Genomic DNA, 15,784 nt, shown 5'->3' with positions numbered 1-15,784 from the left:
CCTTTGTAGCAGAAAAGCAAAATTTCTGTGCTAGACACAGATATAGGATTGCTCTGAGCTCAAGATTCTGACTTATTAGACCTGAGGGCCTAACTTTTCTAAACATTTATCTATCTTTTCCTTTTAGATTATTAATTGTTCAATTAAGCATTCCATTTTAATACGAGTGGCTGAATCTATTTTACCAATGCCAGTGGAAGATCAGGATCATAAATGGTCTGGCAAAGTTTGCAGTAAATCAATTGGTGTCATTCATTAGTTTCAGTTTAGAAAAAAAACTTGTTGGATCTGTATTTTTATAATCTCAGTAATTTCATTCTCATGCTGTAGTCCTTCCATTTGCTCCTTTTGTTCCAAATTCATACATTTCCCTCTTCTGAGAGAGAAGGAAATGTGTGCATTGTGAAATTCCAAAAATCTCTGCCTAAGAAATGTACGGGAGCTGACAGAAACAAGCAGAGACGGATGAGGAATGAGGAGCAGTTGGAGGTAAAAGGGACAAAGTCTCTGAAGTCTTTTTCAGTGCAGTAATAGTTGCGAATATCCTTTTGTTTACCTCTTGAATGGAGACGATTTTTTCTTTCAAAATTTCTTATAGAAGCTTCTAGGTGCTGTTAGAAGTAAGTCTTCCATTCAATTTGTCTGATTCTAAATTCAGTTTTTTCCAGTTGTGTGCCCAAGTAGATCATTTTAGGCATTTCAAAAGATCTCCATTTTGGATGTTGCTGCTTATGACTATGCCAGGTTAGGTGGATCCACTTATCTAAGCCCTTGCAGGTAAAAGGACCAAAAGTATTGTGCATAAAACCAGCTGGTATTGATTAGAGGCAGTGCACTCTCAGTCTCAGAAGACATCCTTTCCATTGTGATTATTTTGGGTGAGACCAGCTATGCAGTGGAGCGAAAGTGCCCCTCATGCCATCACTAAGGAAAAGTGCTTTCACCCCAAACCTCCAGGGAAAAATTCACAGAGCTATTTTACCCTGCCCTAAAATTCAGCAAAAACCCTCACCTTGAATTTGTAACGAGGACACTCATTCTGAGAAAGACGTTGTATTTTCTAGCCAAGGAGAAAGCCAGCTTCAAAAAACTCACAACTTCGACCAAGACGGGAAGTTTGTTGGTTTCAGGAAGAACTCATCTGTAGCGCCCAGCAGGGGGCATCCAAGCTCGCAACGGGTTTGTTGCCAGGATCTGTGTGAAGGTTGGAAGCTGTGCTGGATGGTCCAGGGAGGTCACTCCAAAGCCTACTGGCTACACCATAATGCTGACAGAAATTAAGGCTGTTGAGGCAGAAATAATTTGAGAAAAGGTGTATTGGAAGCCAAATGTGAGGATCAGCCCAGGAAGACACACCAACAAAGTTGAGAGTGTTCCAGAGTCTGTTACAAGTTGAAAGGCTTTTATAAGAACCCTTAAGAGAAGGGAGGGGACTCCTCATATCTGAATTGTCCTTTTCATTGCAGGGTATGATACAGGGCTTACAATCATTGGCTACCAATTGCAACATGCAGGCTGAAATGTCTGTATGCAAGAAAATTTGTAAAACTTCTTGATTCAGAAACCGATCAGCATTTTTTCAAGGTCAGTAGGTCATACAATAATCAGCCACATCAACAATTTGAGGAACTCATGGTGAGATTCTTTACTCAGGGACAAGATGTCACCATACAGCACAAGACCTTCTCCCAGGCGGGTTAGAATTTTTGAGCTGGACCAAGCCAGTGTGCTTTAGGAAAATAACTGTAACCAATAAAAAAAGAGGTTTAGAGAAGGTAAAGATTGTAAACAAAACATTGACAGTGGCTGCTTCAAGTCCAGGTGAATGTGATAGAGGTCTTAAATTAAGGCAATGGCTTTGAAGACACAGGAGAAGTTGGTTTAAGTTACATCACAGGAGTAGAACTGATAACACTTGACTTCCTTTTGTGTACAGGCAGTTGAGATTAAACAATATTCTATGTTGTCTGGGGTTTTTCGAGCCTTGCTCTTGGGTGGGGAGATGTCAAACTCAGAAACTGAAGTGGGGAGAGTAACAGATTGTGAAGCAGAAAACCAAAGCCACTTTGAGGAGTAAGCTACTACAAGGTATATGTAGAGTTCATTAACTAATAGTTGATACTTTGAGTGCTTACGGTGTGACTAAAGAATCCTAAACACTCTACTTTCATTATCTTATTTAACCAAAATCCTTAGGAACTCTGTAAGCTTCAGTACTTTATTATTATTTTAAATATCAGAAAAAAAGAAGTTAAAAAACCTTTTTCTAAGTCACTCAGCTGATAACTGATAGTCCTGAGAGCTGAGCTCAGCTTTGTCTAATTCCAAACTAAATGATTTCTAGACTGCATACAGGATCCAGCTGTAGCCTTGGTTGCTACAGTTGTAAGATGGGGCTGAGGCCATAATTCCATTACTGAGAAGGATGCCACCGCTTCAAACACTGTGTTCATGTCTGTGAGTCCATCATTACGTATCACCTGATTGCTCCTGGAAGCCGCTACGTTTGTCCTAAAACAAAGACTAGAGATGCAAAACATTGAGTCAGTTTAGCCTAATGCAAAAAAAAAAATCATTGCTGACACAGCTGTCCTGGGGAATGATCTGTTTCAAGGTTAGACAGAACTGAGCTGTAAACCATCTGGACACTTTTTCAATGTGGATATTTAATCATCTTTCTACTCTGCTCTGTAGCATCTCTGTTTTCAGGTTTTCTCTGACTCAGTAAATGCAGTACTGGGAGCAGCACCTGAGTCTGTCTGATTCAAAATTAAATTATTCTTGGGTGAATTCAGGGCCCAGAGGCAGTCTGTGGCCACTATCATTAACATTATCGCCAGGCCCAAGTGTTCTGTCTTTCTCATTGACCAGGAAGGGAGAATACGATCATCTATTTATGTTAAATTTGATGTGTGCGCCCACAGAGTTGCACATAGCATCCTCCTGTAACAATCTTTGCAGTATTTGTCTTTTGTTGATCATTATTCATCTTGTATATTTAGGGTTTTTTTTTTATTATGTGTTTCATTTGGAGGTTGTAATCAAAAAAGCCTCTGGGTATATTTATGCTTTCTACCATTTATTTCCCTTCTATTACTTGACAAATTAGGGGCATTATCATTTTATATCTCTTTCTTCCACTAACAGCCACCTTTTCTTCTCTGCATTTATTATCACATACGTATCTACCACAGGAAAAACAAACCAATCCTTTAGATATGTATCTCCTCAGAAACATGCCTAGAATTTGATATAAATGGGATAATCATACATGTAGACCAGTATTTTTAAAGTCAGCATAATGTTATTAAACATTGTGTTATTGATATAACTGGTAGCCCCAGGTAATGCAAAATGTGAAATACTGTATACACCCATCTCTTTAGTAAGTATAAAAGTTATACGCAAAATATTAACAAGTGGAGTTCAGCTATGTACCAAAATCACAATATGCTAAAGTAAGGTTTAATGATTACAACAGCATTTAAATATCAGGAAATCATTCAACAAAATGTATTAGAACTACAACATGATAGAAAAATCCTTACGATTAAACCGCTAGATGCTGAAAAAGGGATCTCATAAAGTTTGTCAACAGCTCCTAATAAAAATCCTTGCTAATGTAAGAATAAATAATTGCTTAAGTATGCTAAAGTTTGTTTACCAAAACCCAACCGTCAGTGAAAACCATTTAAATGACAAACAATAAAACCATTTCAATTAGAGTCATGTATCAGGCAAGAATACTCACCATCACCAGTAATATTTAATATGTTCTTGAAGAAAGTGCAACCAAACCAAATGATTGAAATAAGAACTAGAAAATAAAAGAAAAAAAAGACATCTTTTTTCTCATAATAGAATTTTATTTCTGAAAACCTAAAATACATTAGATTTTAAAACTAATAAGAATATATCTTAATATGGCTAAATACAAGAAATATATTATGAAATCAATAACTTTTCTCTTCACCAATAGAAATACATTGAAGTGAAAATGGAGAAAATATTCCATTCATAAAAGAACAAAATATAAAAGACATAAAATAAATCTGACATGAACTCCAGAAGACTGAATAAAGCAAACTATAAGATCTTGTTAAAAATTTGAAAATATTAAAGAAATGATATAATATTAAATAAGAAAACAATATTTAAAATGTTAATTATTTGAAAATTGATATCAAACTAATACAATCCTAATTAGAACTCTGAAACAACTTTAGTGTTAAACATTTTGCAAAATGATCTTGGTTGTCATATATAAGAATAAACACCTTTGTGTAGCCATGAAAGCATTTCAAAATGCATAGTAATGTATACTCTTTTACCAGAAGTGAAAACACATAAGAATGACATTATATTCAACTCAACAACAATAATAGCTAATGCTTTGAGTACTTATTATGTACCAGGTATTGTAATTACTTTATTAAATTTGTGTATCAAGTATGAGGTAGGTATAAATATTAACAATACTTTACAGAGACACAAAAAATTGAGAAAATTTCAACATCTCTCATAGTGAATGGTATAAACAGGATATGAATCACAGGCTTTCTGAATCCATAGTCCAAGCTTAAAGCCATCAAACTTTGTATAGGAATAGCAAAGAGAGTGGTGAAAAACTAGAGAATTTGAAAGAAGCTTCCAATGTAAATGGGTATTTGACATGAGAAACACCAGGGGTAGGGTGACACACTTAGAACACAGTGCTGGCATACCTAACTCTTCATCTACAAAGACGTAATGTAAGTCTCATTGTACAAATATACAAAATTAAGTTCCAATTGAATTAGAGGCTTAAATGTTTTTAAAAGTCTGTAATTTGGTTTCATAAAAAGAGAGAACTTGTTAATCAAAATTGGAAATTCCGAAGTTATAAAAGATAACCATATTTAATTTTCCATGTAACATTTTAAATTTTAATTTTAAAAAAGACAAAATTAGTAGACAAATAATGGACAGTATTTACAATCCAGGTAACAAGTAAAAGGAGTATATCTACAACTGACAAGGAATTTTCCAAATTGAGCACAAAAGACAAATAAATAATAGAAAATGAACAAAAATATTTTAGAATTAGCCCAATCAAGCCTGAAACCAAGGCCTGCTTTACCTGGGAAATTGATCTTTGATTTATAGAGCAAATGTTCTCGAATGTGTTAGATGTTTTTCGCATTCATTATTTGCACTTGGTGAGAAGGTAGACCTACAGCTCAAAATGCGTACAACTGCTGGGTGCATGGAGACTGGGGTGGTCAGAAATGCACGGAATCACACCTAACCATGGCAGTGGTAAGTTTCTCAAATTGAAAACTGAAATTCTCACTGTCTCCAGCGATATCATTAGCAACTGACCCTCCATCAAGGAATGTGATCCAGACTAATTTCTACGTGTAGGAAGTTGCATTCTTTGCTGGTTTCTTTTGGTGTTATTGCACATCAGCCCCATTGTTGCCACCCTTGTAACAGCTGAGTATGTAATCATTCCTTTCTTCAGCAAACCTCTAGGGAGCATCTATTATAACACAGTCACTGTTAGGCACTGGGAATAGAGCTGTGGCAAAACAGATGAAAATTTGCTTCTTGGCTTCTGGTCCTGGCCATGAGACTGTAAGAGGATTAGAATTACCCTCCTAACATTAACAACTATAAAATGGGATGAAATGTGGAGAAAAAATCAGTTTTCATATATTGGACAACAGGCAGTGCACAACTGTGATCCCCGAGAAAAGAAAAACATATGAATGAACCATGCCATCCTGTGGGCTTTCTGCATGAATGCTGGACTGCAGCACGAAGGGGAAAAATTCAAGACCTGCAGTCTTGCCAAGTTAAGAAGACAGAAGTCAGAGTTCAAGAAAAGAAGATGGCTGCAGTTTATGAGACACAGTACCCAAAAGGAGGAAACTAACTAGAGAATATTCACAAAATCTATTTAAGTAATTGTTTTTAATGGTGAAAACCACAATTACGTTATTATTATTATTATACTTTAAGTTTTCGGGTACATGTGCAGAATGTGCAGGTTTGTTACACAGGTATACATGTGCCACGGTGGATTGCTGCACCCATCAACCAACCACCTACATTAGATATTTCTCCTAATGCTATCCCTCCCCTTACCCCCACTCCCCAACAGACCCCAGTGTGTGATGTTCCCCTCCTTGTGTCCATGTGTTCTCATTGTTCAACTCCCACTTACGAGTAAGAACACGCGGTGTCTGAAAAACCACAATTACTTTTGCACCAGCCTAATACATAGATTTCCCTTTGAGACCTCGGTTAATTGTTGATCTTTATATGTGGAGTATGAAACACCAAAGGGCCAAACAAAATAAAACTCCAAGGAAATAGCAATTACAGGACTCTAGGAGATGAAATATTCCCAGAGCTCACATATTGTCAGGAATTATTTAAGTTTATTCTAACCATGAGACATTAAACAGAGACACCAGGAAAATAGTTTCTTAGGATGAGGCTCAATTAGCCCTAGAATATAGTCATGTGTCACATAATGGCATCTTAAGTCAACAATGGATGTAGGACATTGGTCCCCTAAGAGTATAATATTGTATTTTTATTGTGTCTTTTCTATGTTTAGATATTTTTAGATATACAAAAATTACCACTGTGTTACAGCTTCCTACAGTATTCGGTACAGTAACATGCTGCACAGGCTTGCAGCTTGGGAGCAACAGGCTTTGCCATGTGGCCTGGGTGTGGAGTAGGATGTACCATCTAGCTTTGTGGAAGTACTTTCTGTGATGTTCGCGCAATGGCAGAATCGCCCAATGACACATTTCTCAGAACATATCAGACATATTGTGAAGTGATGCGTGACTAATGACCACTATGGAATAACCCTTAAAACATCTTTTTTTAAAAACCTTGAATAAGTCAGGTTAATCCACAAATAATTAATTGCCTATCATAAAAAGTCCAATATTCTTTGAAGGAAAACAAAAGTCCTAAATTCAACAAGAGAGAATTAAAAATACCTGGTGTTAATTTAAAAATAAAACATGATATATGCAAAGGAGCAGGGAAATGTGACTCATAATGAGGAGAAATAACAGTTGATAGAAACAGACCTGCAGATAACAAAGATAAGAGAATTAGCAGAAAAGCACGTTAAAACTGCTGAGATAAATGTACTCCAAATGCTCAAGGCTATAAGGAAAACCATGAACATGATGATAAGAGAAATTAAAGATTATAAGACACCCAGATGAAATTTCCAGAGATTAAAAAAAAATTTAAAAATTCTCTAGATGAACAGCAGGGTAGATACCACAGAAGAAAAAAAAAAAAAAAACCCTAAATTTTAAGCAGTAGCAATAGAAACTATTTAAAACCAGAACAAAGAGAAACTTAAAAAAAAAAAGCCTGAACAGCATGTCAATAAGCTGTTGGACAGTAAAAGTAGATTAATATACCTGTCATTAAAGTTCCAGAAAGGGAAGAGAGAAAAGATGATAAAACAAACTTTTGAAGAAATAATGACTGAATTTCTTCCGCATTTGGTAAAGAACTCAATAAACTCCATAAAGAAAATAGTAACAAAGAATATGATAATCAAGTTACTTAAGATGACTGACAAATAGAACATCTTAATGGCAGCCAAAGGAGGGAGACATGTTTGGAAGAACAAACCTAAGAAAACAGCTGACTCTTCAACAGAGGGGCTGCAAACCAGAGGACATTGGAATGAGATCATTTAAAGTGGTGGGAGGCATAAAACACTGTCAATCTAGAATTCTACACACCACAGAAATCTCTCTCAAAAATAAAGATTAAGAATTTGTGTAGGCCCAGCTACTGAAGACGCTGAGGCAGAAGGATCTCTTGAGCCTAGGAGTTTATGGCTGCAGTCAGCAATGATCATACCACTGCACCCCAGCCTGGGCAACCGAATGAGACCTTTTTCTCTAAAAAAAAAAAAAAAAAAAAAAAAAAAGGATATGTTTAAAGATATATATTTTCAGAGAAAATCAGACAGTATTTATTGGCCATAAACCTATACTATGAGAAACTTAAGGGAAGTTCTTTGGAGTAAGAAAAATTATACCAGATGAAAAGTTACATCTACGTGACAGAAGGAGGTGTGCCAGGTATGATCAATGTTGTCAACATATGGCTAGGCTCTTGGTGGAAATTTTTGTAGAATTTAGTTAACTAGTTCTTTAAAATATCCTTCTTTTCTTCAAAGGGTTCTTTAAGTACAATATGATATGCCCAGCTCCTCTGAATGTAATCTCATGTAAGACTTCTGTCTGAACCTTTGTCCTACTCTAAACACTGAAATGACATAAACACATAAAACCTTTGGAACATGTTAGAACTTTCTTGGACAGTGGTGGCATTAAGAAATCTGATCTAACATAGGGTAGAATGTAACTGACAGTTTAAGGGACAGACTTCCTGTATCATTATGCCTACAAGCTCCCCTTAATACTCCTGGAGGATTTTAAATTTTGTTTAAAAGGAAAGATCTAATTATAGGCTATGTTATCTAATTTTAATATAAAGACATGGATTAAAATTTAATGAATTTTAAGGCCGGGCACAGTGGGTCATGCCTGTAATGCCATCACTTTGGAAGGCTGAGACTGGCAGATTACCTGAGCTCAGGAGTTCAAGACCAACCTGCCCAACATTGTGAAACCCTGTCTCTACTAAAAATACAAAACTTAGCCGGGTATGATGGTGGGTGCCTATTATCCCAGCAGCTCGGGAAGCTGAGGCAGGAGAATTGCTTGAACCCAGGAGGCAGAGGTTGCAGTGAGCTGAGATCATGCCACTGCACTCCAGCCTGGGTGACAGAGTGAGACTCCATCTAAAAAAAAAAAAAAGTGGATTTTAAGAGCTATACCATCCAAACCCTAGTCAATGAAAATCTTGAATGGCTATGTTAATATTAGATAAAATAGGCACCAAGGAATATTACCAGAAATAAGAAGAAATATTTCATAATGATAAAGTAGTAAGATTATTAAGAAGACTTAAGAATCCTAAAGATGTATGCAGCTAGCATTGAGCTACAATATTTGAAGGAATAATTGGTTGAACCAAAAGAAGAAATAGACAAATCCTTAATTAAAGTTGTAGATCCCAACAATCCCCTCTGAGTAATTGATAGACCATGTAAAAAAAATTTAATAAGGATACAAATGTCTTGAAAACACTATTAACCAAGTCAACTGAATTGACATTTGTGCATCACACCACTCATCAATAGCATTCTTTTGAGTGCACATGAAACATTCACCAGAGTAGATTATATGCTGGGTCATTAAACACATCTCAATATATTTCAAAGGATGGAAATTATACAAAGTATGTTCTTTAACAGAAACAAACTGGAAATCAATACCAGAAAAATATCTGGAATATATCTTGATAATTGGAAATTGAACAACATATTTCTAAATAACAAATCAGCCAAAGAAGAAACTGAATGTGTTTTAAGTGAATGAAAATAAAAGCCATAATATCAAAATGTATGGTATACAACTAAGCAGTACTTAATGGGAAATGTATATCTTTAACTGTTCATATTAGATCTAAGCTTTCACTTAAAAAAACTAGAAAAAAAAAGATTTCAAATGCCAAGTACACAGAAGAAAAGTAATAAAAGAGCAGAAATCAACTACATAGAAAACAGAAAAATGTTAGAAAAAATGACCAGCTTGTTTTCGAAAAAGATCAATAAAATCAATCAAGAGCAAAGATGATGGGAAAAAACAATATCAGACACCAAGCAAACACATTAATAATTTGGACAACATAAATGAAACAGAAAAGTCCTTGAAAGACACCAAGCATTACAGTTCACCAGTGAAGAAATAAGTAACCTGAATTACTGGATGTTGGTGTAATAAATTGAATTTGTAGTTTAAAAGCCCCATATATTAAAACTCAAGGACCAAATTGATTCACTTGATCAATTCTACCAAACATGTATGTAAGAAATAGTACCAGTTCTGCACAAACTTATTAGACAAATAGAAGAGGAGGAAGACATATTGCCCAAGTCCATTTCTTAGGCCAGTATTACCCTGAAATGAAAACCAAACAAAGAAGTTGAAAGAAAATAACACCACAGATGACTTTCCCTCATGAACACAGATGCAAAAATCCTCAACAAAATACCAGCAAATTGAGTCCAACAATATATCAAAACGGATAATACATCATGGTAGCTTATCCCAGCATGCAAGGTTGGTTTAACATTTGAAATCAAGCAATGTAATTTACCATATTGACAGACAACAACTAAAAAAGCAGAATAACATAATCATCTCCGTAAATGCAGAAAAAGCATTTGAGAAAATTAAACACACATTCATTATAAAAACTCTGAGCAGACTAGAAATAGACAGGAATATCTTCAACCTGATAAAATGTATCTATTAAAAATACTGCAAATATACTCAATGGAGAAGAATGAAGGCTTTCTCCTTAAGCTTAGGAAAAACAGCAAGGCTCTTCACTCTCACCACTTCTACTGAGCATTATACTGGCAGTTCTCTAGAGTGCAATAGGCAACCAAAAGAAATAAAAAGTGTCTAGATAGAAAAGAAAGGAAAAACCTATATACACATGAAATATGATTTTGTAGGAAATTCTAAGAAATGTACAGAAAATATCTACCAGAACAAATGATTACATTTATCAGTGCCACAGAAAATAAGGTCAAGATACCCAAATGAATTTTGCATATTAGCAATAAACAATTGGATATTTAAACTAAAATATACGTGTATTTTATATGTACAAAGCATCAATTATAGTACATCTTTGGGAATAAATTTAACAAAATATGGGCAAAATCTATGCTGAAAGCTACAAAACATTGCTGAGAGAAATAAAAAATTATAATAATCTTCCTTTCAAGGTGTTTATACTCTAATGAAGAAAGCAGACAATATTCAAGATAAATAAGTTAAAAAATACACAATATGTATTAATATGATTAGACCTAGAGAAATAAATCAGAGAAAAGGGTTATAAAAAGTTAGAGGCAAGGCTGTTAATATCTAGATATGTTAGCCATTGAAGGACATGGAAGGCCTCACTTAGAAGGTGACTTGAGAAAAAAAGCCAAAAGAAATGAAAGGTCAAGAACATTTCAGGCAGAAGAAAGAGGAAGTGCAAAGGCCTTGAGAATGGCATGTGCCTGGCTTGCTCTAGGATGGACAGAGACTGGCGTGGTTGGAATGAAGGGGATGGGACTGAGGGGAGAATACTGGGAGATGGACGCAGAGAGCTAAGAGGGAACTGGGTCCAGCAGGGCTGCCTGGTCAGTCAGGACTTGGCTTTTCCCATAGGTGAGATGGGAAGCTGTGGGAGGGTTTCCCAGGGGAGCGATGTGATTTGCATATTTGAGAGATGCCCCTGGCCACCTGGGAAAGTAGGTAGAAGGCCACTATAGTACCTCAGGAAAGAATGCACACACCTTAGACAAGGGTAATGGTGGTGGGAAAGAGAAGAAATAGTTCCAAACCTATTTTGAAGGTAAACCAATGGTATTTTCCAACCACATAGATGTAAGGTGTGTAAAACAGAGGGAAAGAGAAAAGATAGCCAAGAGTTTGACCTAACAACCAAGCTAATGGGGTTGCCACTATCTGAGAAGAGGAAAAAGGTTACAGGAGCTGAGCGGGTGGGAGTGGAGTAGAAGGGCTCGGCCTATTCCCATTGACTTGAGGTATCCATGTGACACTCAGGTAGAGATGTCAGGGAGGCAGTTGGCCAGACAAGTCTGAAATTCAAGGCCAGGTCCAGTGCAGGTTCCGGTGGTCTGGGCTGGAGACAAGAATGTTGCAATCCTCAGCCAGACAGTGCATGGGTTTTACAACCATGAGACTGGATAACACCACCTAGGAAGTGAGGAGATCCAAATATCAATCCTTGAGCACTCCAACATTCAGAGCTCAGGAAAACAAAGAGAAGCACAAAATAACATGAAAAGAACTGGTGAGGGAGGTAGGAGAAAAGCAGGTGATGAGTGTCCAGGAAGCCAGGTACAGTCAGGGCTTCGAGGAGTAGAGAGACTGGTCAGCTGTGCCAAGTAAGATGACAGCTGAGAAATTATGGCACTGAGCAAAGTGAGTCTCTGATAACCTTGAGATTGTGGTCGTGTGGTGGGGATAAGAGCATGACAGGCAGGAGTTTAAAAATGAATAGGAGGAGAAAAATGGAAGCATGGAGAGTATTTTCAAGGGAAAGTGGATAGGCAGTTTTCTAAAGATAAAATCAACATTGTCTACAACATGGATAGTAAGGATCAAATGTATCCATAAGCAGTGAAATAGAAACTAAACTATCAATGAGGCTCCACTTTACATCTATAGGAGGGTCAAAACTGAAGAAAAAACACCTTATGCTTCCAGAGAAGGGAAGAAAACATACATTCATACATCTGTGGTGGGAGTGCACATTCCAAAACATTTTGAAAACAATTTGGCAATATGTATTTAATTTTAAAACTTGTAAATTGTCCACCCGTGGATATCTATTGTATATGAAAATGTGAAAACCACACATATATCAGCAAAGACATAGATTGGGATCTTTATTACAACATTGTTTATAGTAAGAGCTCACTAGAAATGCTTATAATCTATTCTCATTATTCACAGCTTCTGTATTTCCAAATTCACCCATGTGATAAAATGTATCTGTGAGCCCCGAGGAGATAATCACAGCACTTTTGCCACCGTTCTCAGGCATAGTGGCAAAAGATTTGAGTTGTCCAATGTTGGCATTCCCAGCTACAGCAGAACAAAGCACTATTCTGCTTTCTCATTTCAACTTTCATACTGTGAACCACTGTTCCTTTCTGTTGTTCCATTTGGTGCTCCTTTTTTTTTGCATGTTTGCGCTTTATGCTGGTGATCTCACTGTTGAAAGCGGGTCCCAGGCATAGTGCTGAAGTACTGTGTCACTAAGTGCAAGAAGGCTGTGAGCACCTTATGGAGAAAATGCATCTTTGAGATTAGCTTTGCTTAGGCATAAGTCGTGTTGTTGGCCATGAATCCAATGTTTATGAATCAACAATATATATTTGATAAGATGTCTTTAAAAAGAAAGACACATAAAACAAGGTTATCTATTGATCATTTGACTAAAATGTTGTGACCAGAGGTTCAAAGGAACCTAACGTTGAGTCTCTTCTAGAGGCAATGGTTCAGTATCCACTAGTTCCACATGAACTAGTGTTCGTGATGACTTTATAGAACAAAGCTACCATAAATAACAGGAATGGATTGTCTCCCTTTGGTGAGAATTGAGTGACTAAATTCAAGTATATCCCACGGTATGCACTATGCGATATTATGAACTCTTTAAAGAGTTCATACTCAATTAAAGGAACCTAAGTCCTTGGAGTCATTTCCTTCATTTCCTTAAGGCATTGTTGCATGAGAAAAATAAGGTGCAGAGGAGCGTAATGTGATGTCACTTCTTTTTTTTTTTTTTTTCTTTTGGAGATGGAGTCTCGCTCTTGTCGCCCAGGCTGGAGGGCAATGACGCGATCTCGGTCCGCCACAACCTCTGCCTTCCAGGTTCAAGCGATTCTCCTGCCTCAGCCTCCTCAGTAGCTGGGATTACAGGCATGCACCACCATGCCCAGTTAATTTTGTATTTTTAAAGTAGAGACAGAGTTTCTCCATGTTGGTCAGGCTGGTCTCGAACTCCTGACCTCAGATGATCCACTCACCTCGGCCTCCCAAAGTGCTGGGATTACAGGTGTGAGCCACTGCGCCTGGCCAATGTGATGTCATTTCTAGTCTCTGTCATCTCTCTCTGTGATTTCATGTGGTTGCCTGAGCATGCATAGAGTGATGTCCACCAGGTCAGCAATGTGGGCTCTGGGGGTGGGGGTGGGTATCTGTGGAGCAATGTGCTTGCAGTGCAGAGGGCAGGGGCAATTAAAAGAAAACAGCACAGTTGATGGTATCATTTATGTGGGATGATGTTTGTACTATGAAGAAATTTGAAGGAAAAAGTCATAGTTAGTCTTCTATCTACTGACTTGTAGGGATGCCCATATTGGAAAAAGAGCAAGTTGCAAAATAATGTGTACAATGCGATTCTATTCTAGTAACAACTCTGCTTATTATATGCTTCTTAGAATTAGTGAGAAAAAGATTTCTAAACATATCAACAGGTTGAGAGTCTTGTAGAAAAGTTTGCTTTTTAACGCTTCTTTCTTTCTTTTTCTTTTCTTTCTTTTATTTATTTATTTTTTTTTCCTGAGTTTCAATCTTGTTGCCCAGGCTGGAGTGCAATGGCCCAATCTTGGCTCACTGAAACCTCTGCCTCCCGGGTTCAAGCGATTCTTATGCCTCAGCCTCCCAGGTATCTGAGACTACAGGCATGTGCCACCACACCTGGCTAATTTTGTAATTTTTTTAGTAGAGATGGGGTTTCACCATGTTGGCCAGGCTGGTCTTGAACTCCTGACCTCAGGTGATCCACCCACCTCGGCCTCCCAAAGTGCTGGGATTACAGACTTGAGCCACCGTGCCCAGCCTTTAATGCTTATTTATATTGGCTTGTCTCAGTAAGTCCAATAAGTAAGTTTTGCTGAAATTTGAAAAAAAATACAAATAAAATGTGAAAAAACTTCCATTAGCTAAATATTATTCAACTAACAAGGAAAGGATACAGCCATTTTAGTAGCTATTTAATTTTGAAAATGGCACCAGCAGATACAATTTTATTACAAGATTCTGACTTGTTATATGTAATGCTTTAAACTTCTTTGTCTATTTTTTCTTTTAGGAATCATTAAGAGCCATCAAATATGAAATATCTCCAGATAGAGAGTATGCACTTTTCTCATACAATGTGGAACCAGTGAGTATTATCCTTTTCTGCCTACAAAAGAATTGTTTCTTTATTCTAATATCTCATTAAGTACATTTCCTTGACTCTTCTATACTTAGTGATCTTTGAATCCAGAAATATGTTGTACATCCTAGAAGTCTCTTTTGCATATCATACTGCCACCTAGGAGAGAGGAAAGGTATAAAAATCTGCTTGGCAGGGGAAAAAAGTCACATACTTTAGAGGCTTTTTAATAGACTTTTCTTAGGAAGATGGTAAGAATTTGTTTCTTCATAGACACGAATCTTGCCTTTTGTGTAATTATTTTCTGGCTGTTTTCTCAATGAAATAATAGATTTTATCCTAAGAACAAAAGAACAAAAGCAACTGCTTAAACTGAAATAATATCCTAAGAACAAAAGCAACTCCTTAAACTGAAATAATTTGTTAATTATCTCCTGGCCATCATAATGTTCTAGTGAAGAGTTGAAGCTATTACTTCCATTATATAAATGCCTATTTTTAGCACTTCCTGTACATATAAGCCTCCCATAACATTTCACCATAATTTTCTGTAAAATCTCACTGTGCTTTAGTAGCAGTATAAAACTTCCTAAGCCAGGGTCTTCCTTCTTCTTGTTTTTTCATTTAACATGCTGGTATTTCACATTTCATTTTGGCTCTTTAATTTTAAATAAGCTGGAAGGTGAAGTTTATTTGTATAAGTGGAGAAGATGTCCAGTTTATAAGAGATAAGCAACTGTAGAAATGTATGTTTTAAGAACTTTCCTCTTTGTCAAATAAAATATAGAGTCTACTGCTGCCTCCCTAGCATGTCTGAGACCATTTGAATTGGAGTTTCTGGGTGCTTCTGTGAGGTATAATGACTCCTGCATTTTAATTCAGGTCAGAATGGCTCCGTGGTGAGTTTGAGAGAATCTTC

At 36.7% G+C, this 15,784-nt stretch overlaps 1 protein-coding gene across 1 annotated transcript in view; it reads left to right on the top strand.

Moving 5' to 3' along the window:
* Positions 1–15,784, top strand: part of DPP6 (dipeptidyl peptidase like 6) — a 423,259-nt gene that overhangs the window by 78,725 nt on the left and 328,750 nt on the right. Inside the window, exon 4 of the mRNA XM_017860556.1 lies at positions 14,797–14,871. Coding sequence (XP_017716045.1) covers positions 14,797–14,871 — 75 coding nt within the window. The remainder of the gene's footprint in view (positions 1–14,796; positions 14,872–15,784) is intronic.

This window comes from Rhinopithecus bieti, unplaced genomic scaffold, assembly GCF_001698545.2.
Source record: "Rhinopithecus bieti isolate Rb0 unplaced genomic scaffold, ASM169854v2 scaffold_50877, whole genome shotgun sequence".
Classification (NCBI taxonomy): Eukaryota; Metazoa; Chordata; class Mammalia; order Primates; family Cercopithecidae; genus Rhinopithecus; species Rhinopithecus bieti.
The sequence above is the reverse complement of the archived record's forward strand: the minus strand, read 5'-3'. Positions and strand labels throughout refer to the sequence as shown.